This window comes from Centroberyx affinis, unplaced genomic scaffold (genome assembly GCF_046629955.1).
Source record: "Centroberyx affinis isolate AG114_WGS23_722 - 3 ecotype Tasmania unplaced genomic scaffold, CSIRO-AGI_Caff_v1 ptg004760l_1, whole genome shotgun sequence".
In the NCBI taxonomy this organism is placed as follows: domain Eukaryota; kingdom Metazoa; phylum Chordata; class Actinopteri; order Beryciformes; family Berycidae; genus Centroberyx; species Centroberyx affinis.
Window position 1 is genome coordinate 50,001 of NW_027282306.1, and position 20,962 is coordinate 70,962.

Sequence of the window (20,962 nt, forward strand, 5' to 3'; positions counted from 1 at the left end):
GGATAAAATGTTTCCTGGCATGAAAGTAAAACTCACTGTTGAATATTGCTTGAGCCTTTTACCAGCAAAACAACACTTTAAATGATTTAATTGCCTGTATTTTTCATATATTGAGCAATGAATGTCGGGTAATATTTTCCCCCAGAATGGATTTATACTGTTTTGGAATGAAAACAACTTCTGTTACTTAGTAGTTTATCCTGACCAATGATCTAATGGTTTATATATATGTATATTTTATGATTTTTACTTTAAATATCCCGTCTTCATATAACTTATATCGGTTTGACAATGTTGTATTTTATGAATTTACCGATTTATGACAACCTAAATAAATGTGGGAAAACTGATTTTAGGTGGATTCACCCTTTAATAAGCCGCTGATCCTGACTACATGTGGAGGAAATGATTGGGTGTGTGAGTGGGTGAACGGCTGCATGGTGAATTAATAAACATAAAGCCCCACCATGTCAGCACATACACTCATGCATAGACAATTAACTTGCTCACACACATGCATACATACGGCATTTCAATATGTACACACACACACACACACACACACACACGGTGCATGTCAATAAATGTGAAGGCAAAAAGTGTATCATATATTCATAAATGAAAGCATCCACACGGTGCGTCAGGAAATGTTAACGGATGACGTGCATTCATGAATAAATAATTCACACACACACACACACACACACACACACACACAGTGCATGTCAATAAATGTAAACACAAAGTGCAAATTGTGTGACATGATCTCATGAATAAATTCACACACACACACGCTCAAACACACAAGGCAGAGGCAGACTGTCTGTGCTTTGTTCAGCAGAAGCTTTCTACTGAACTGCTGCATTTTGAACATTTACTGTATATAGAAATTTTGACTTTATCTCTTCATTTTTATGATGTTTTGATTTTGCATTTTTTGCATTATTGTACATTATTTGTAACGTCTCTGTGTGTCCTGGTGCTGCTTTCTTGGCCTTATCTTCCTTGAAAAAGAGATTATTGATCTCAAAAGCACAGCCTGGTTAAATAAAGGTTAAAACGCACACACACTCACACACACACACACACACACACACACACACACTCACTCAACATAGACACAACACATAAATAAATGCAAACACCCACTCATGAGTAAACAATACACAAACACACGCACACACAGCACATCAATACATGTTCACACAGAATATGTGACATGCACTCATGAATAAACAACACACACACACACACACACACACACACACACACACACACACAGTGGACTAGGATAATGCAACCAGAGGCCAAGCCGTCATGTTTGACCTATCTGCCCTCATTAGCGCTGGACCTACTTAACAGACGCTGCGCTGCCTGTTTACTGAACACACACAGTTCATACACACAAGCTGTGATGTCACTATCCTGGTAATTAGTAGAGTGTCTGAAACCTGGCTTGGATGTTGGAGGAAAGTAGGGAGGGTGAGAGTAAAGCCAGTGTAAAGTGTTAGCAGTTTCCATTGAAGGTGCCAGGTCTAACATTTTAACAATCAGTGAATCATTAGCATGTTTATTTATTAGTGTAATAAACAAATGAGACAATAAGATAATACTGTCTCTACCAGCCTCTACTCTGCATCCTCCATTGTTTCTCCACCTGGTGGATCTGGAGGGAAATCTGCTGGATCGCTTTACGGCACAAAACAGGAAGAGGTTCTGTTCTTCCAGAGCAAACGGAGCTAAAGCTGAAAGAGTTTCTGGCAGCAGATGGTGGAAGGAGGGAAAGGAAGATGCACCGACTTTTTAGGAGTTTGGTCTATTGGTTTACCCAGTATGTGACGAGAGGGTTGGCACCAGAATCATCTCTGTGAGGTAGTTAGCTCTATCCGGTGCGCACGCTAACAGTTTAGCATACAGTAATTGTACAAGTAAACAAGTAATTTAAGGCTACTAGCATTATCCTAAAAGTGAGAAAATGAGAACCTGTAGCAGCTGTAAGGCTGGATGGCCGACTGAAGACTCGGAGTGTAACTTGTTTTATTTATGACAAAGTAAGCAGTTAGCCAACAGCTAAAGTTTTTGTGCTGTTGATTCCTAGCAGACTTCACACTGAGATTTTGTTTTCAGAAGTAATGAATTTACAAGCCAGAGAATAAAAACCAATACCAACTTGGATTACGAAAAGGTTTATCTTCATACTTTGGATAATAGTGGCGTACGATTACTGAACACACTGTATGCTAAAGTGTTAGCATGTGCACCGGTCAGAGCTAACTACCAGGGACACACAGGTGATTTTCTCAATCCTTTCTTCACATATTGGGCCAAACAACCAAAACTTCATTGCAGCCCTTTAACATTAACTCATTTATCTTCTTTTACTCCTCACTGTCTGCCTGTACAGGAACACTGAACCAGCGTAACTGGGGTAAGAGGTTCCCGTCCTGCAACAGCGCCAGGCAGTCTCCTGTGGACATCGACGAGACGTTCACCCAGGTCAGGCTGCAGTACCAGAACCTGCAGCTGGAGGGATGGGACCGGACAGCAGAGACCGCCACCGTCCACAACAACGGGAAGACCGGTACGTCCGAACAATGCCGCTTCTACAGTGGTAGCTGTGGAGTCATTCCTATGTTCCCAGGGTCCTATGTTCTCAGGATCCTATGTTCCCAGGGTCCTATGTTCCCCAGATTTATATGGTACATAATGGGAACATGACAAAGGGTCCTATGTTCCCAGAGTCCTATGTTCCCCAGTTCTAGGGTTAGGGTTAGGGTTAGAGACCTTCAAAATCAAATAAAATGATAACCATTGGTTTTGTTGTGTTTATATAGCTGTTTTGAAGCCTTGTTCCAATAAAAAAAACTTGTGCTGTTGTCACATAATCCAATTTGTGTCGGAGGAATGTAATGCTCATTTCACAACATTTTAAGAGACTGTGTTGATCCTGCATCTATCCTGCATTAATACTGTATGCAGTGGGATAGGGGAATGAGAAACTGCCCAAATACGTTGTATTTGTATTATAAGATGCAGAAGGTTGTAAATTTGTTAACACCAATACGTAAATGAGAACTCCAGTCCGTAAAGTTGAAAAGCAAAATGTGCGATACAATTTGGAAATTTGTGATGTATTTTGTAGTTGTAAGCAGCTATTAGCAAATGTGCAACATACATTTTGCAAATTAATGCTTTTGACGTTTTCAGCCATAATCAGTATTTCCTTTGGTGAATCCTTCTGAAACAAGGTAAAAGGTAAAAAGATGGAAAACAACGAATGGCTCCAAAAATGGGGCAAAAGACTCTAAAGGGAATAATGGGAAGAGGGAAACAACTTTTAATGCAAAAATTAATGAAAATTATAAGTGTTTATATAAATGTTTGACAGCTTTCTAACGTGAATTTTTGTGATGTTAAGCTTGAATTGTTTTACTTTTTGCAAGTGGTTTCCCTCCTCCCATTATTTTGCTTAGTGTTTTATGAATGATTTAAAACATTTGCAGCCATTTTGTCTGTCGTCCTGCAGAAAATCACGCCACAAGTTTGTTGTTGTTGTTTTTCTTATATTTTTTCTTATATTTTCTTATAACTTATAACTTTGCCAATTTGTAAGACGACAGGATTTTTCCTTTTCTCTGAAACTTCAGACAAGAGCATTTTACAGCGAGTAGAGGAAGAGGAAATGGCTTTCACTCTAAGGAAATTATTTCTGCAGTATTCTGCCGCTGTTGGGATACTACGAGAAAAACCCAAAACCCAATGAAAACATTTTAATCCCCAGATGTGGAAAGAAGCTTAACTTTTCAGAAGCAGAGAAAGCGATTCACAACTCTTGAGGTTAATGAGAAAGGGAAGGAGGTGCTGTAGGATTTAAAACGAGGGAAAGTCTGAGAGGGAAAGACAGAAATAATTGAGAGAGAAGGAACTGGAGGGATGGCAATAGGGAGAGAGAGAGAGAGAGAGAGAGAGAGAGAGAGAGAGAGAGAGAGAGAGAGAGAGAGAGAGAGAGAGAGCGTGCCGGATAGCGCGAGCAAGAGAGGGAGAGAGAGAAGAAGATGGATGTCAGGAGGCAGAGATGAAACTGAGGAAGATGTGAAGAGAGAGCGAGAGGGAGAGAGAGTTAAGTGAAGTCTGGCCTGATAAATGTGTCTGCCCTCCTAAACAAATGAAAGGTTTCTGAGCTATCATATTTCCACTATCGCTGGGGCTGTGTGTCTGTGTGTGTGTGTGTGTGTGTGTGTGTGTGTGTGTGTGTGTGTGTCTGTGTGTGTGTGTGTGTGTGTCTGTGTGTGTGTGTGTGTGTGTGTGTCTTCGTTCCTGACTGTGCCTCCTGTACGTTAATAGTCATTAAAATGAATCTCTTTGTTCTCCACGAAGTCAGAGGGGATATTGGCGATTACAGTGAGATATCTCCGAGCTGGCGAATATTATTCTCTGTTATATGGATGAAGATGTAGATTATAATATGCAGAGTGAGAGGGCTGGGGAGCGAGCGAGTTAGTGTCAGAGCTGGAGAGAGAGAGAGAGAGAGAGAGAGAGAGAGAGAGAGCAAGGGAGGAGGGTTGGGGTTTAACAGTAATTGTGTGAGGTTTGCTGCTCATTTTGTCTCTTCTGGATGCAATAATTTTAATATTTGCACCGCTGAACTCTCACCTGCAGCTGTAACCTGCTGCATGTACGTGCCTGAATTCACATAATCATAGAATGATGAATGTGTGTGTGTGTGTGTGTGTGTGTGTGTGTGTGTGTGTGTGTGTGTGTGTGTGTGTGTGATGATATATGCATGGAAAAATATCTACTTTCTAAGAGAAGGTGTGGAGGTGAAATCATTTGCTTCTTAAAATAAGTTCTGCTTCAAGTTTCCATATTTAACAAACAAAAGCAGCTTGCTGTTAGGTTGTAATAATAATACTATGAGTTTTGATGAAGGTAAAACTGAAGTGAATGTGTGTGTGTGTGTGTGTGTGTGTGTGTGTGTTGCAGTGGCCATCGGTGTAGAGGGGGACTTCTTTGTGAGCGGAGGCGGGCTGAGCTCCAGGTTTCGCGTCGGTAGCATCAGCTTCCACTGGGGGCGCTGCAACGCCTCGTCAGACGGCTCCGAACACAGCCTGAACGGGATGAAATACCCCCTGGAGGTACAGAGACACGCTTTTCATCTGTTTATCTGTCCGTCTTTGCCTCTTTTTCCCGTCTGTTTATCCCTCGATCCATTCATTAATTTGTCTGCATGTCCACCAGTTTATCTTTAAAGCTCCTACCTCTCTCACTTCTTTTCCCAGCACTACTTTTTTACATGATCATTCTAAGGACTCATGAATACAGTCACATGACTTGGACTTGAGTCAGAATCGAGTCACAATTTTAAGACTTGAGACTTGACTTGATGCATGAAGAGAAGACTTGAGACTTGACTTGACTTGGGTTCTGGTGACTTGGGACTTGACTCTGACTTGTACTTTGATGACTTGAAAAGGTTTCTAAAGTCTTGACTTGAGATCTTGTGTTTGTGTAAATGAGTTGAAGATTGAAAGTGATGAGATTTGTTCCAGCAGACGACTGAATTTAAATTCTGTTTTCTGAATTTGTATGGAATGATTGAATTTATTGATGTTGAAACTGATTATAGAAATCAAACTCATGATGTTCTTACCAAGTTTTTATCCTATTAAAACCATATTGCATTGAAAAGTCCTAGATATTTAGTTTTCTTTAAGATATTAAATTGATACTGGACTCTTGATTTGTTCTGACTTGACTTGCTGTTCTACATTTAGACTTGAGACTCGACATTAGTGAAATGGACTTGACTTGGACTTCACTAGGTAACCTACATTTAGACTTGGGACTTGACTTGAGACTCGTGCCTCAAGACTTGAGACTGACTTGGGATTCAAGCAAAGTTGACTTGGTCAAACCTCTGCAGGAATATTATCTTGGAAAGCCTTTGCCAACCAAACATAGATAGTCTCTTTAAAGGAGAACACCTGCGTCATTTAGAGACGGTGTGCAGAAACAGAGAGGAAGCTGGATTATTGGTATAAACCTAAAAAAAATTCCAGTATTATTGTTTAATGCAGCTAGTCTCTTTCCTGCAGACTGCAGTCTTTTTTGTGCCAATTCCCCCAAAGCCATTCAGGTCCCTGTTTTTCTGTCTTCCCATGACTCTCTCCTGCTGTAAAACTCTCCTGTTTCTCCCTGTCGTTCAGATGCAGATCTACTGTTACGACCCAGATGACGTCCAGAGTCTGGACGAGGCCGTCAGGGGGGGCGGGAGGATCGCTGCCCTGGCTGTGCTCTTCGAGGTGGGTCGGCCTGTCGGTGGGATAAATGAACGTAATATTAATTATGATGAGATGTGGCTCAGAGGTTGGGATCAGTTCCTTATCAACTGAGTCAGGTCAGAAAGGAAAACAATAATAATTGACACAGAATGGTCCTTCTTGATTTCTGAAGATGTCTTTTACGATGTAGGTTTTTAGGTTTAGTTTATTTACACATGCAAAATGTCATCCAAACACGCAGGTGTGTCAGGGTGAGGCACAAAAGTATCAACATGATAAACGATCCCACACAATGAAACTATTGTACCAACACATAGGTGTATATGAAAACAGCAGTGTGTGGGATCTTTTCATATTGATACTCACATGCAAAAGGATAGAAACAGAAAAAATCTTGTAAGCTTGTAAAAGCATCCCACCCAAAAAGAAAAACAAGAAAACATTCAGGAGGAGAAAGAGACATGGGGAAATTGTTACTTGGATGATAATTCCACTTCATCAGTTGATTGCACTGAAAGGCAATCGACCCTGAATGATTCAAAGGACCTTCTGGAACCCAAGGCTAATCATTGGTTTACTGATTATGTGGTCAGTAGTCAAACACACCCATATGGTGTATGTCTTTAATCCTTATTACTATAATAACTCCTATTATCATATTTATACAATGGGTAGTTTCAATCAAGTAATTCCTATTTAAGTGAAGCTAACCAGGGAATTGGTCGTCACGCTAATTGTTCTGTAAGAGAGCTACTTGAGATCTGTTTTAATTCTTTTGTGTACACTACTTTGGAGAAAACGTTACAGTGTACACATTGCATTGATAACTATTGTATGAAACCCATAATACCTGAGAGGATGATCCTCACTGTGCTTCCTAGCTGCATCACCATAGTATCCCTACTGACAGTGAAGAACGCCCTCTCTGGTATTATTGCTATAATGACATCAACAATAGCGGGTCATTTTCTCATCCGCAGACCAGCCTGGACGACAACGAGAACCTCAACCCCGTCATCGAGGCCGTCAACACCGTCAGCAGGTTCGGTAAGTCGTGGCTGCAGAACATCACTGGGTCACTGGTCAAATAAAATGTACCATTAACAAATAGAGTAGTTGAATAATGAAGAGGTGCTATGAACAATAATAAACAAGAAACTAAATATTTTTACCAATTAGGAATGATTCAGAATATATTTGTGTCCTAGTAAAAAAAAAAAACATATAGTCAACAAAGAGAAGCAAAATCATCCAGTAAATCTGATGTTAGACGGATAAGAATCGGACAGAACATTGCTGTGTTACCTGTAAAAATTAATGTGTTGTCAACAAATGAGTAGAATTGCTAAGAAGCGCGAGGAGCAAAAATACAGTAAACGGTAAATTTGATGTTTTTGTGTTTTTCTTCTTGCCAGGTAAGAGCGGGCCGGTGGATGCGTTCACCTTGCGGTCGTTGCTGCCGGATAACACAGATAAATATTACATCTACAATGGCTCGCTCACCGCGCCTCCCTGCTCCGAAACGGTGGAGTGGGTCGTCTTCAAACACACCGTCGCCATCTCTGAAACACAGGTGCAGGTTTTATTACACACACACACACACACACACACTCATACACACCTCTGGATGTCCGCTGTCTGTAACAAACAGTCATACCTTACTGGAGTGAATACGCTTCTTGCTAGATATTGTGTTAGCTAAAAGCGAAAATAAAGTTGAGTAATTTACCTATAAAGGCTTAGTAACATGATTTCGCCCAACAAAATATCTTTGAATAAGGATATGATGACATGTGTGATGGGGCATTTCACAATTTGAGGAGCATGCTAGTTAGCTATCAGCTACTAGCATGCATCTCTACTTATTTTTGTACTATGCTACAGCTAAAAGTTCCCTGGTGTTTTTTGCCAGGAGAAACACTGGACTGTAAATTTGATGTTTTTAGAGGTACAATCAATGTTGCGTTACCCATAAAGATGAACATATCATCAGCAAAGATGATGATAATTGAATAATAAAGAAGTGCTGGGAGCAAAAATAATTGCTAAAACAATACGGTGTACCGGCAAAAATTAATTCAACAACATGCCCATCCCTTTTTTTTCTTTTTTCTTTTACTAAAGTTGCTATATGTTTCTTCTGCTATCTTAGCTAGATAATAGCTTAGATAATAGCTTACCTTTGAATAAGGATATGATGTCATGTGTAATGGGGCGGGCATTTCACAATTTGAGGAGCATGCTAGTTAGCTATTAGCTACTAGCATGCATCTCTACTTATTTTTGTACTATGCTAGAGCTAAAAGTGATAAAACTGGATGCTGTGACACAAGTCGGGCTTAGAAGTGACATTTTTTCTGACTGACAGAGAGAGGCCGAGTGTGTTCGCTTTGTTTGGCGAGCGGCGAGCGGCTCGACCATCCAATTTGTTTTCAATAGCCGCTGCTCTTTTGTTGTATGATGCCTCCCAAGAGTAAGAAATTACAGCAATTTCATCCTGGGCTGAGAAAGTTTAAGAACCTCTGACTAACGGCGACTGTGGCTGTGTAATAATCATTCATTATGTAGCAGAATAATGGAGAGTGGATGAAGTCATGTCTCCGTGTGTGTGTGTGTGTGTGTGGCAAGACATGACGTAGGCACATTTTAGCTAACCGAAAATAGAGCAGCGATGTCTCTCTCTCTCTGTCTGGCACCGTGGCAGGGCTTTTAAACACACGCACATGCACACGCACACACACACACACACACACACACACACACACACACCACAAGCATCAATATTTCACAGCAACTGCATAAAGGAAAGATGCAACAGATACATATTCTCTCTCTTTTTGTTTCTGTCTCACTTGTCTTATCTTGTTTTCTGTTCACTTTGTTCTCTCTCTCTCTCTCTCTCTCTCGTTCGCTCTCTCTCTCCCTCTCTCTCTCTCTCTCTCTCTCTCTCTCTGCTCTCTCTCTCTCTCTCTCTCTCTCTCTCTCTGTCCAGTTGGAGGTGTTTTGTGAGGTGATGACCATGGAGCAGGCTGGGTACGTGATGCTGACTGATTACCTGCAGAACAACTACAGAGAGCAGCAGCAGCAGTTCATGGGTCAGGTGTTCGCCTCCTACACCGGAGTGGAGGAGGTCCTGGCACCCAGTACGTCGTCACCCAAACACCCAAACACCCACCCAAACACCCAAACACCCAAACACCCACCCAAACACCCAAACACCCAAACACCCACCCAAACACCCAAACACCCAAACACCCAAACACCCAAACACCCACCCAAACACTCACCCAAACACCAAACCCTCTCATCCACACCGATGGCTACTGCAACACACACATTCAGTTCAATTCACTTTCAATTCACTTTCAGTTCACTTTCAATTTAATTCACTTCACTTTCACTTCTTTCAATTCACTTTCAATTCACTTTTAGTTTCAATTCATTTTAAATTCTCTTCACTTCACTTTCAATTCACTTTCAATTCACTTTTAGTTTCAATTCATTTTAAATTCTCTTCACTTCACTTTCAATTCACTTTTAGTTCAATTCACTTCACTTTCAATTCACTTTCAATTGAATTCACTTCACTTTCAATTAACTTTTAATTTCAATTCACTTTTAATTCACTTTCAATTCACTTTCAATTTAATTCACTTCACTTTCAATTCACTTTCAATTTAATTCACTTCACTTTCAATTCACTTTTAGTTTCAATTCACTTTTAGTTTCAATTCACTTTCAATTCACTTCATTTTCAATTCACTTTTAGTTTCAATTCACTTTCAATTCACTTTCAATTTAATTCACTTCACTTTCAATTCACTTTTAGTTTTAATTCACTTTTAGTTTTAATTCACTTTCAATTCACTTTCAATTTAATTCACTTCACTTTCAATTCACTTTTAGTTTTAATTCACTTTCAATTCACTTTCAATTTAATTCACTTCACTTTCAATTCACTTTTAGTTTCAATTCACTTTCAATTCACTTTTAGTTTCAATTCACTTTCAATTCACTTCACTTTCAATTCACTTTCAATTCAGCTGAATAAACCACTCCTCAGCATCTGCCCTGGCTGTTTTCCTCTGTGCTAAATAGAGTTTCTCTCTGGTTCCTCTGTAGTCGTACCGCCGTCCTCCAAGGTCGGCCGAGTCGTGATCATCAAAAGATATAATTTACGCCGCTCTCCGTCTTTCTAAAGTCGACCCTGAAGTAAAGTAGGCCTCTGGGTTGCTAGGGGAGCTTTACTTTGTAGTTCGGTTCCCCCTCTCCTCTCGGCATAGGCAATTTATTTTGGGGGTCTTTTTGAAATTGAAATAAAGTATTCAGAAATTCAGAAAAGGGCCTTCTGCCTTTAATGAATTTGCACACCCACACGCACACACACACACACACACACACACACACACACACACACTCCCTCCCACTCATTACCACACTCATCTCCACTGTGTTTCCAGTGTTGGGCAATTTCAATTTATTTCCATTTTCTTTCCCTTGCAGTATCATGGATCTTAATGTTAGTGTTGCAGTATGTTGTTTCTGCATTTTTGTTTTTGTTTTTTTCTTTCTTTTTTTTTTTGTTTATTTTAGGTTCTTATGAGCCCCTTGGGGTTGTTTGTATCTCACCTGCAGAAATTAGTAATTTACATCTTTACATCTCTTCCTTGTGTGTTTTGTACCACTGGGTTTTTTATCACTTCACTTCAATGTTTTATCGCTGTGCATCTAAACTAAACAAAAAAAAATGAAACAAATGTTTCATTTTGGCTTATGGAAAATTTGGAATGCATTTTTTTCAAACCCACCTCTCTCTCTCTCTCTCTCTCTTTCTCTCTCTCTCTCTATCTATCTATCTCTGTCTCTCTCTCTCTCTGTCTCTCTCTGTCTCTCTCTCTCTCTATGTCTCTCTCTGTCTCTCTCTCTATGTCTCTCCCTCTCTCTGTCTCTCTCTATGTCTCTCTCTCTCTTTCTCTATCTCTCTCTCTCTCTCTGTCTCTCTCGCTCTCTCTGTCTCTATGTCTCTCTCTCTCTCCCCCTCTCTCTCTCTCTCCCCCAGCCTGCAGCTCGGAGCCGGAGAACGTCCAGGCCGACGCGCAGAACGACACGACCATCGTGGTGACGTGGGAGCGCCCGCGCGCCGTTTACGACACGACCATCGACTGGTACACCGTCACCTACCAGAGGCTGCAGGGCCGAGCGCCCAGCAAACACGAGTACAGGACCGACGGAGACCAAGACGTGGTGCGGAGGAACTTTTGACGTCCTTTAATGAAACATCTCACCACAAAACAGAAGAAAAAATGGCTGAAATAATCTTAAAAAAATCCAGCACCCTTCGTTTAAATAATATCCATCCTAGCAAGTCGTTTAATCGAGTGCTGAGTTTGAAAATCATATTATTTCCTAAAACAAATGAAAAAAATCTGCCGCTGGGGAGAGATCATTTAACTTTTTTCCAATGCAAATCATTAATTTTCTGATGTTATCTTCTTATTACTTACTTAGTCACTCTTAAATTCCCTAACAAATGACTCTGTATTGTAAAATTGAAAAAAGTAGAATTATCTGAACCCAGTAGCAGAATGTTTCACTGCTTTTTAGAAAAATAAGGTTTTAAGACTGAATATGAGATAAATTAAGTGGTAAAATAGACATTTTTGCAGTGCACATGGTCAGCAACAATAACAGAGCTGCATATATCGTTAACTACAGTCCACTAGCTGTACAATTGACATTTAAATAGATAGTTATGTAGAAATAACAGTCATGCCCTCTTCTCCCGCTGTGCATATCACTTTCTGTGGGCACCAAACACTAAACATAACGTAAATATAATTTCTTAGAGAAAAAAACCTGTCGACCATCCCTTTCTGCATGGCCACAGGGTCTGTAGCCTGTTCCTGTCGCTCAGCCAAATGAAAGAGAAGGAGCGAAGGAAGTTGCTTGGAGGATGAATGGACTGATAAACTCATGGAGAGAGGGAAAGAGTCAGGAGAGGAGAGGTGTAGTCCAATATCTGATTCTATAGAGGCTTTGCAATTGCATCATAAATTGGCTATAAACCAGGCCATCATGGAGGTCGATTGGTGAATTGGTCGTGTGCAAATAAAGTGTAAATCTGTACCAAGCAGCTAGAAGCAGAGAGCAGCTGAGTCAGCTTGTTGTGGTGTGGCTGTAGATCCATTCAGTAACGTTCTCAGTAAAAGTGAATAGTGTGATAAGGTGGATTTGTTTCCAAATGTAGGTTACTGTGACACAGTAAACTGTCTTGTCTTTAGCCCTAGTCTCTACTCCAAAACATGAAGAGTTGGAGCTTGAGAAGAGTCAGCTCAGTTAACCTGAACAAACTGTTAGCTAGCTAACTAGCCAGCAAACACACTGATGTTAATGTGAACATGCTAACGCTAGCTGCTACTAGATACATTAGCTAGTGTGCTAATCAGATGTGTTAACAACAAGACAGTGATGGTTAGCTGACCAGATGCTATGGTTAGCTAGCTAACAAGCTGACATTATCTAAACACTAAATCAATCAGATGGATCAGTGATGAAATGATCAGTTCAGTCAGAAACAGACAGAAATTAACCAGGTCTAGTAAAATCTGTTGAGACGGACAAGTTGTACGTTTAGAAACACAGCCAGCTGTTCACAGAGCTGAGGACCTCCAACATGGCCGCCAGAGTGTGTGTTGTGTCACCTGAAAGCTCTCTATAGGAACATGGGGGGCTGAAATGGGAATATAAGCAGCTTATTTTCCCCTCTCTTCTCACTGTGTGCTTGTTTTTCTGTCTGCATCCATCCATCCATCCATCCCTGCAACAGTTGACAGCTCTATAATCAATACATCTCTTTGACCTGACCCATCCTTCTCACTTGGAAACCCCTGTTAGTTGCTAGGTTGACCAAAGCGATTGATTGATTGATAGTGGAGATCAATCCTGGCCTCTTACGGGTCACTGAGTGTTCCTGTCATGACCACAAATACTATATGTGTGTGTGTTACAATGTATATCTATGCGTGTGTGTGTGTGTGTGTGTGTGTGTGTGTGTTTGAGTGTCTGCACGTGCAAGCTCTTGCATGTGTGTAGTCAGCCATCAATAGTTGGACCAACCTACGTGACACAAGTGATGGACTGTAATGTGTGGTGATGAGAGATCTAGATGATAGATGGAGACCGAGAGATCACAGTGTGTTATTATGCAGTATTAGTATGATATACTGCATACACATACACATACTCACAGCACACGCTTAGCCTGGAGTTAGCTTAACCCAGCTGGCCCACGGTTAGCACACACAGAAAACGGAGAGCAGAGATTTTGAAAAGAGAAATGAGGCTTAATTACCTTTTCAGCCAGTGGCAAGCCTCCAACACACTGCTGTTTATGTCACCTATTGCAGCAGATCCCGTCCGGATCTTTCTGTGCATGAACATAAAAATAACTCTTCTCTGCCTGCGCCCAGTTACATCTCTTCGACATGTTTTCTTTTCCTTTCTTTATTTTTTCTTTTTCTTATTTTTGCTTTTGACTGCTGTCACAATAGTGTAATGTTCCGTGGTGATAAAAATACTTGAGCCCAGGGATGCTACGCAGTGTTGCTTAGCAACGTTGTGCTATTTGATTGGACAACTCACAAGTAACACAAAGTCTTCTAACCCTTTTTACACAGCCAATAGATAACTTCGGTTTTAAACAATTTTCTAGGGATAACCCTGAAAAGTTGGTGATAACCTGCTCAGGAGCAGGGCCAGCTGCCCCGGGCTGAACTCAGGGTTATTCCACTTTGCAGTTTGCCAGTTTGACATTTGTTAGCCTAAAAGACAAGGTAGCCCAGGGCTAAAAGACAAAGTAGCCCAGGGTTAAAAGACAAGGTAGCCCAGGGCTAAAAGACAAGGTAGCCCAGGGAAGCACTTAGCACCGGGCTATACCATAGCAATAATATCCAAGAGCGCGCTATTTACTGAGATTATGAGAAATGAACCTTTTTTGATCACCCACCTGCCAAGGGCTGGTAAACAAAAAAAAATTCACCTGCCAAGAATAATTTCTACCAGCCAAAATAATTGGTAGATATTTTTCACAGAAATATATCACTCTGCCCTGTTTTGTGTATAGAATCATCTAGTGTTCGAAACATTAAAGAAAGAGACAAGAGCAGATTTCAAACTTAAGTCACCTACTTTCCTTTAAAAGTTGCCATAATTTCTTTTATTTTTTGTTATCAATCATTTTCTAAGAGCAATGTCACTTTTTAAAAAAAATGTTGGACATCTCATTTAGGAAGCAAACTGTTGATTTTGTCTCTGCAGGGAGCCATCATCCCCAGCCTGCTGTCCAACAGCAGTTATGTAGTTCAGGTGGTGGCTGTCTGCACCAACGGGCTCACAGGGCGATGGAGTGACCAGATTATAGTGGACATGCCGTTAGAAGACCCCGGTATACACACACACACACACACACACATGCACACACACTAATAACAGAAACTTAAATTTTTCTATTCACTACAATGTTAAGTTTCTCTTCTTTATTTATTTCGTCTCTCCAGAAAGTGACTCAGATCCCGACACTGGCTCACCAGAGACGGAAGGTAACCGGGAGGTAAGACTACTGCTCTGCATTTTGGCATTCATTTTGCTGAATTATTTTGTAGTGCTTTGGATTTAATTGTCAGTGAGCCTAATTATTATGCAAATTATAGCAATTATGTCAATAGAGGCTTGTCACAGAATGTTTGGAGAGCGGTACAAAAGGTTATGAGGACGTTTTAGGAGAAAAAAAGACTGTAATGTGATCATCTTTTCCTCCCTGACATAACAAATACAGATTTGGTACTCACATCGGCACATGAATATATGTTAAATCTTCTATTTATTTGAATGTGGAGGATTGAAGTGTCTCACTCTTCCTGACTGTGGCTCTTGAAGACCGCAGCGCTCTGGTGAAGCTCTGCGGCAAAGAGGAAATCACCTGCTTTCTGTTCAGTGGAAGGACGTTCAAATAATTTTATATAAGGGGGAAAAGATCAGGGAGGGAGGGATCTTTCCTCCATCATGTTGGCCTGTCCCGTCCCTCATAACCTCTGGCAAACCTCTCTCCACACATCCCATGACAGACCTCAACACTATAGCGCTCTTATCCCTCACTGTAGGCCTCATCGAAGGCCAGACGGGAGAAGGCAGAGAACCACAATCAGGTGGATTTGTCTCCAGAGGACCAGAGTCCGGTGGAGGAGATCCCACCGGAGCAGACCAGAGTTTACCAGAACCAACCCACGGACCACCGGGACCAGGCCAGAGACCGATCCCAAGCAAACCAGAACCTCCCGGTTCAGTTCAGCACCGGTCCTACCCCAAAGACCTCCTCCGAGTTTGCCGTTCTACCGAAAACTCGACTTGAGCAGAACGTGAAGAAGAAACCAGACCGGAACAGGTCCAAACTCGATCAGAGCGGTTTGGACCAGAACTGGATCGATGACAACCAGAGAATCCTGCCACACCGGCCGTCCACCAACGCTGCCTCCGACGGCAACAGTGCGATCTGGGTCACCATGGTAACCGAGCAGCCGGGCTTCTTGTTTCCGGTCGCCCGGACAACCAGCCAGCCAACAGCTCGCCGGCAAATCACAGAAGAGGCTTCGCTGTCAGTGCTGCCACACCAGGTAGCTAACAAGACATCAAAAAATCTTCTTTTTGTGTTTTTACGTTTTTATGGTGATCTTCATATTGATATCTTCATCTGTTTTTAGTATCCTGTTCAGGCTAAAACCTAATTTAATCTTATACCTAATCCTTAAACAAAGGATTGGGACGCAAAATTGGATCAGGTCCCAAAATGACAAGAGTAGTACATCAGTGCTATCAGTCATTAGACTCCTTAGTAAAGTGATCTTAACATACTTTGTGTTGCCAGTGGTGTGTAAACAAAAATATATGAATATCAATTTTATAAGAAAAAATAATTAACTCATCTTTTGTGGCGATAGGTAATGCTAGCAAGTTAGCCTAGCCTGCTAATGTGACAGCAAATATTATGCTTCTACTGGAGTTAGCTTAATACTATTAGTTACATGCTAATGCTAGGTTCACGGCCTGTGATCTTACCCTGAAATGCCGACCAGGATCTCTTCTTATGTTGTGAATCCATTTGCTATGGATGAAGTGGTCTTCGGCCAAGCGATGAAAACTTGATGACAGTCCTGCAGTGTTGCTGCTCCCTCCACTTCGCCTTGTTCTGAGTTGCAGGTGGCTGAGAGAGAGGAAAAAAATACATTTTAGCACCAGCAGATGGCGACGTGATGAGAGCTTAGAGCCATCGCTACACCTTCTGGTGGCCAAACGGAGAATAACTGTTGAATTCCACATTAGATATTTGAGACTTGGTTGACCTCATTGGGAGGATGGGAAGTCTTGACCTGCAACACGGTTCACGTTACAATAATCTTATTTTTACAGCATCATTCATACATAGAATGCAACTCAAAATGCTTTACATAAAATAAATGGACAAAATCCAAAATGCAAGCAAAAGCAAGACAGAATTTGTCTAGTAAAATGACATTTAAAAAAGAAAGGAAGATAAAAAAGACACCTATATGTACTAATCTGGGCAGAAAAGCATGACACTTCTACTCAGCAGATCTGTATCGCTTTTTCTACACCCAGACGAGGGGTCAGGAGCCACCAGACCAAGCCGCCGACAGTGACCTCCCTTCCCCCCAGTCGGACCTCTACACCCCCCCTGTGGAGGACTTCCAGGTCACAGATGTCTTCTATGAAGACTTGGTCAGCAACTCTCAGCTCGAAACCTCCACCTCCGCTGCTACGACTACTGAGACTGCCGTGTCAGGTCAGATTTGGTCAGAAGACCTATTTCTTAAGCTACAAAAAGTTTATAAATATTTAAATAAGTACCAGCAGAACATTTTGTTCCATTGGACGCTTGCCACTCATGCACCACTACTGATAGAACTGGCATGGTTAGATTTCGATTTTTCGGTTTTATGTTGAAATCAAACCTATCTGAAGTTCTTTTAAGGTGTCTTTCTAAGGTCAACAACACTCTGTTTCAGACTACAGCCATTACAACTAGTGACTTCTAGTTTATACCAGCTCAGACACTCTTAAACTGTTTAATAATAATAATAATGCATTTTATTTATGGGTGCCTTTCAAAGCACTCAAGGACACCTTACAAGACACAAGTTAAAATCAAGCAACAATGTATCAAGACATCATAAAATCAAACAAAGCAATGATATACAGTAGTTAAAAAAAAGTTAATTCAGTAAATAGGTATAAAATCATCATCCGTGCAAAACTCAGTGTGGGTGTAACCATTAAAGTCAGGATCAGACCGAATATGCCAGTTTGAAAAGGTGCGTTTTGAGACGTTTAGAAAAGCATTTTCTAAATGTAATATAATCACATATAGCCACCTATGTCACGCTGCATCACCTCATGTCATCTATGTCATTACATCACGTCACGTCACATCATGTCATCATCACATCATTTCATGTTGCATCATGTTATGTCATGTCATGTCACATCACGCCATGTCACATCACGCCATGTCACGTCACGCCATGTCACATCATGTTGTCTCACCACATGACATTTGACGTCACATTGCGTCACATCACGTCACATCACATTATGTCACGCCACATCACATCGTGTCACATCACAACACATGGTTTAGCGTCATGTCACATCACATCAAATCACGTTGTGTCACGTCAAGTCACATCAAAATCACATCATGTCACATTGTGTTACATCATGTCATGTCACGTCACATCACATTGTTTCACATTACGTCACGTCGGGTCACATCATGTCTCATCCTTATTTACATTTTCTCCCACAGGTAGCGGAGTGGACAAAGAGTCGGTGCCGTCCCTCTCTGAAGACAGCGCAGCCCCTGTGACCAAACCTCTCCCAGAAACCATCGTGTCAGTTTCCTCCACCCCCTGGATCAGGGCGAGGACCGCAGCTCCCAGCAACACCCTCGCTGATGCAGCCTACAAATCGTCCACCGCCTCCTCGCTCGTCAAGGTCCTGATGCAGACAACCCAGCCCATGTTCAACGGTAGGAGGAACACCCCAAAAACGCCTTTTCCTAGCATGACCCTGGGGTTATGTTTACACACTTTGTTCTTACACTGTGCTCTCATACCTTTTAAGTACATTACTCATTAGGGAGATTTTCATTACATACTAACAAAGAATTAGTGTGTATTTACAGTGCTTTTCCATAGGCTAGGTTCTATACATCACTCTATACACAATATAAACTGTTGTGTCATACAGAACCATCTCACCCATTTTCAAGGATAGGAGCAACAACAGACTTACAGTTAGAGAGCAAATGTTTTTCTTATTCCAATGCACTAATGTGTGTATTAATATGGAAAAGTATTCTGACATGCACAATAATGTTCTGTAACTGCTTAATGAAAATCTCCCTAATGTACTTGCAAGGATGTAATAACATGAGCACCTTGTGTCAGACCATGCATTTTGCAAATCCTACAGCGGGTGCTGAGTGACTATTATTGGCTCTGAGGTAGAAAATCACAGCATATACTGTAAATTTCCTTGTAAACTTCCAATTCCAATCATTAACATGGCTGTGAATTTACAGTATGAGGGTTTTACATGGTAGAAATGGGTGGTGGTGGTGGTGGTGGTGGTGGGAAGACAGCTGGGACTTAATTGTGGTGGATGGTTGCTCTTCTCCTCTAATAGCCCACTTCTCAGCCAATTATTGCTGTGCTCTGTGATTATGGTGGCATGTTGTGCAATGGCATTACGTTGGTAATGTTGTATTGATAATAATACCGGTGGTGGCGGTGATGATCATGGTGGTGGCCGGGGTGATGATGGTGAGGAAAAACAACAAGGTGGCGGTGATGATGATTGTGATTGGAGTGATACACGGTGGCGTTCTTCCTCTCAGAGCTTCTGCTGATTTGCACTTCAGCGATGAAGTTCGCTTGACTTTCCCTAATCATTCAGCACATTCCAACTCCACACAAGGTCATATCTTTTTCTGCCCCTGTGTTCTTCTTCTTGAATCTACTTGAGTTCTGTGATTTGCATCTACCTCTGGGACTCCTCTGCCTTCGTCCTGTGTCTGCACGCTCCTCTGCAGCTCAAGGCCGCACTCTGGTGGTTGTTTTTATATTCTCTGCTGCTTATCAGAATACAGACTTCCACTGTTGTTCAACCTGAGGATGCTCCGTCCTCTTACATATCTTTCAATTCATGTGCTTCTCTTCTTGTATCCTCTCTTTCTTCTGGTCTGTGGTGTGGGCATGATGACGAGTTAGAGCTTTACCTTTGCAGAGCCAAGATCCTGTTCTTCTGTCTATATTCTGTCATCATCAACCATGGATTTAGAGAATTGCTGAAACACGTGAGCCTCCAAAAGGATTTGTCATGTCCAGCAAATTGGTGAAGTTAATTCCGGACATTTTTCCGAGCATTAGAAACACATTTTGAAAGTAAAACAACACGCACGATGTCTTGAACCACTTTTGGGTGTATTGAAAAACATGTCGTCCCAAACTACACTCACAGAAAATGACACCTTTGAAAATGACACATCCTTTTGAGGGTGTGTATTTACTCGTCACATAGCTTTTTTGAGTTTTTTAGCCTTCTGCTGTGGCTTTTTTTCAGTGAAAACACCCACGTCCAGGTTTGATGAGTCAACCATTGCCCAGTCTTCACGCTTAAACGATATCGTGCCTCATGAGGCGATAGCCAGCCATGCAAACCCTGCCCTCTCTGTTCCAGAAGGAGGATTCTCTGTTGAAGAGGATTTATTCAGTGCGATGCCGCCATCTCTCACTCCCTTTAAGGAATACACCAGCAGCCTCCGTCCTTCTCCTGCCCTCCTTGAAGATAGAAGGAGTGGCATTATCTCTCATCGTAATGACAAGTCCTCTGAAGAGCACTCAAAAAGAAACTCTAATACAACAAATACCGCAAGTACTACACCAAATACTAAAAATGATGGTAGTTCTCAAGATGCTCAAAAAACCTTGAAATCACAAATCTATATTCCCCATAATAAAGAGGAAGCCAGAATGGATGGACATGTTGAAGGCCACTTTTCCACCTCAATCCGATCTTTTTCCACTTCTAGAAGTTTTTTAGATACCCTAGAACCTTCTCGTCGCCATGAATCAGAGGAATCCAACACAGATAGACCAACAGAGGGCAGTGGGTCCGGCTCTGGCCTTCACAGCAACAGCCTCGGTCAGGAATGGGACGGAGTAGTTACTGTGACAATCAAGACCGATCTTTCTGCTACTGTCTTTGCACTGGATAACACAGAGAAAAGGACGAGCACGACAGGAGTTGAGATGGACAGTGAGACAGATGGCATAGGAAACAAAATTGGTGTCAAGATAGAGTCCAAAATGGAGACAGAGAGGGAGTCAGTTGGGGAAGGAAAGGAGACAGATGGGAATGCCAGTGAGACAGGTGGCGGGGAAGAAAATAACATGGGAGGCAAAAGAGTACATGACACCGAGAATGAGAGAGAGAGGGAAGCGGAAGGTGGGACAGATAAGATTGTCGGGCAAGAAGAAGAGAGAGAACCTAAGGGTGAGAATAAGATGTACATCGAGACCGGAAGTGGGACCGAAAGCGAGTCGAGC

General features: G+C 41.6%; 1 protein-coding gene across 1 annotated transcript in view; it reads left to right on the plus strand.

The window, feature by feature from the left end:
* Positions 1 to 20,962, plus strand: part of ptprz1b (protein tyrosine phosphatase receptor type Z1b) — a 56,860-nt gene that overhangs the window by 15,915 nt on the left and 19,983 nt on the right. Inside the window, exons 2-13 of the mRNA XM_071545061.1 lie at positions 2,405 to 2,581; positions 4,984 to 5,135; positions 6,207 to 6,302; positions 7,262 to 7,328; positions 7,697 to 7,854; positions 9,274 to 9,424; positions 11,341 to 11,525; positions 14,598 to 14,724; positions 14,837 to 14,889; positions 15,440 to 15,949; positions 16,953 to 17,136; positions 18,160 to 18,381. Coding sequence (XP_071401162.1) covers positions 2,405 to 2,581; positions 4,984 to 5,135; positions 6,207 to 6,302; positions 7,262 to 7,328; positions 7,697 to 7,854; positions 9,274 to 9,424; positions 11,341 to 11,525; positions 14,598 to 14,724; positions 14,837 to 14,889; positions 15,440 to 15,949; positions 16,953 to 17,136; positions 18,160 to 18,381 — 2,082 coding nt within the window. The remainder of the gene's footprint in view (positions 1 to 2,404; positions 2,582 to 4,983; positions 5,136 to 6,206; positions 6,303 to 7,261; positions 7,329 to 7,696; positions 7,855 to 9,273; positions 9,425 to 11,340; positions 11,526 to 14,597; positions 14,725 to 14,836; positions 14,890 to 15,439; positions 15,950 to 16,952; positions 17,137 to 18,159; positions 18,382 to 20,962) is intronic.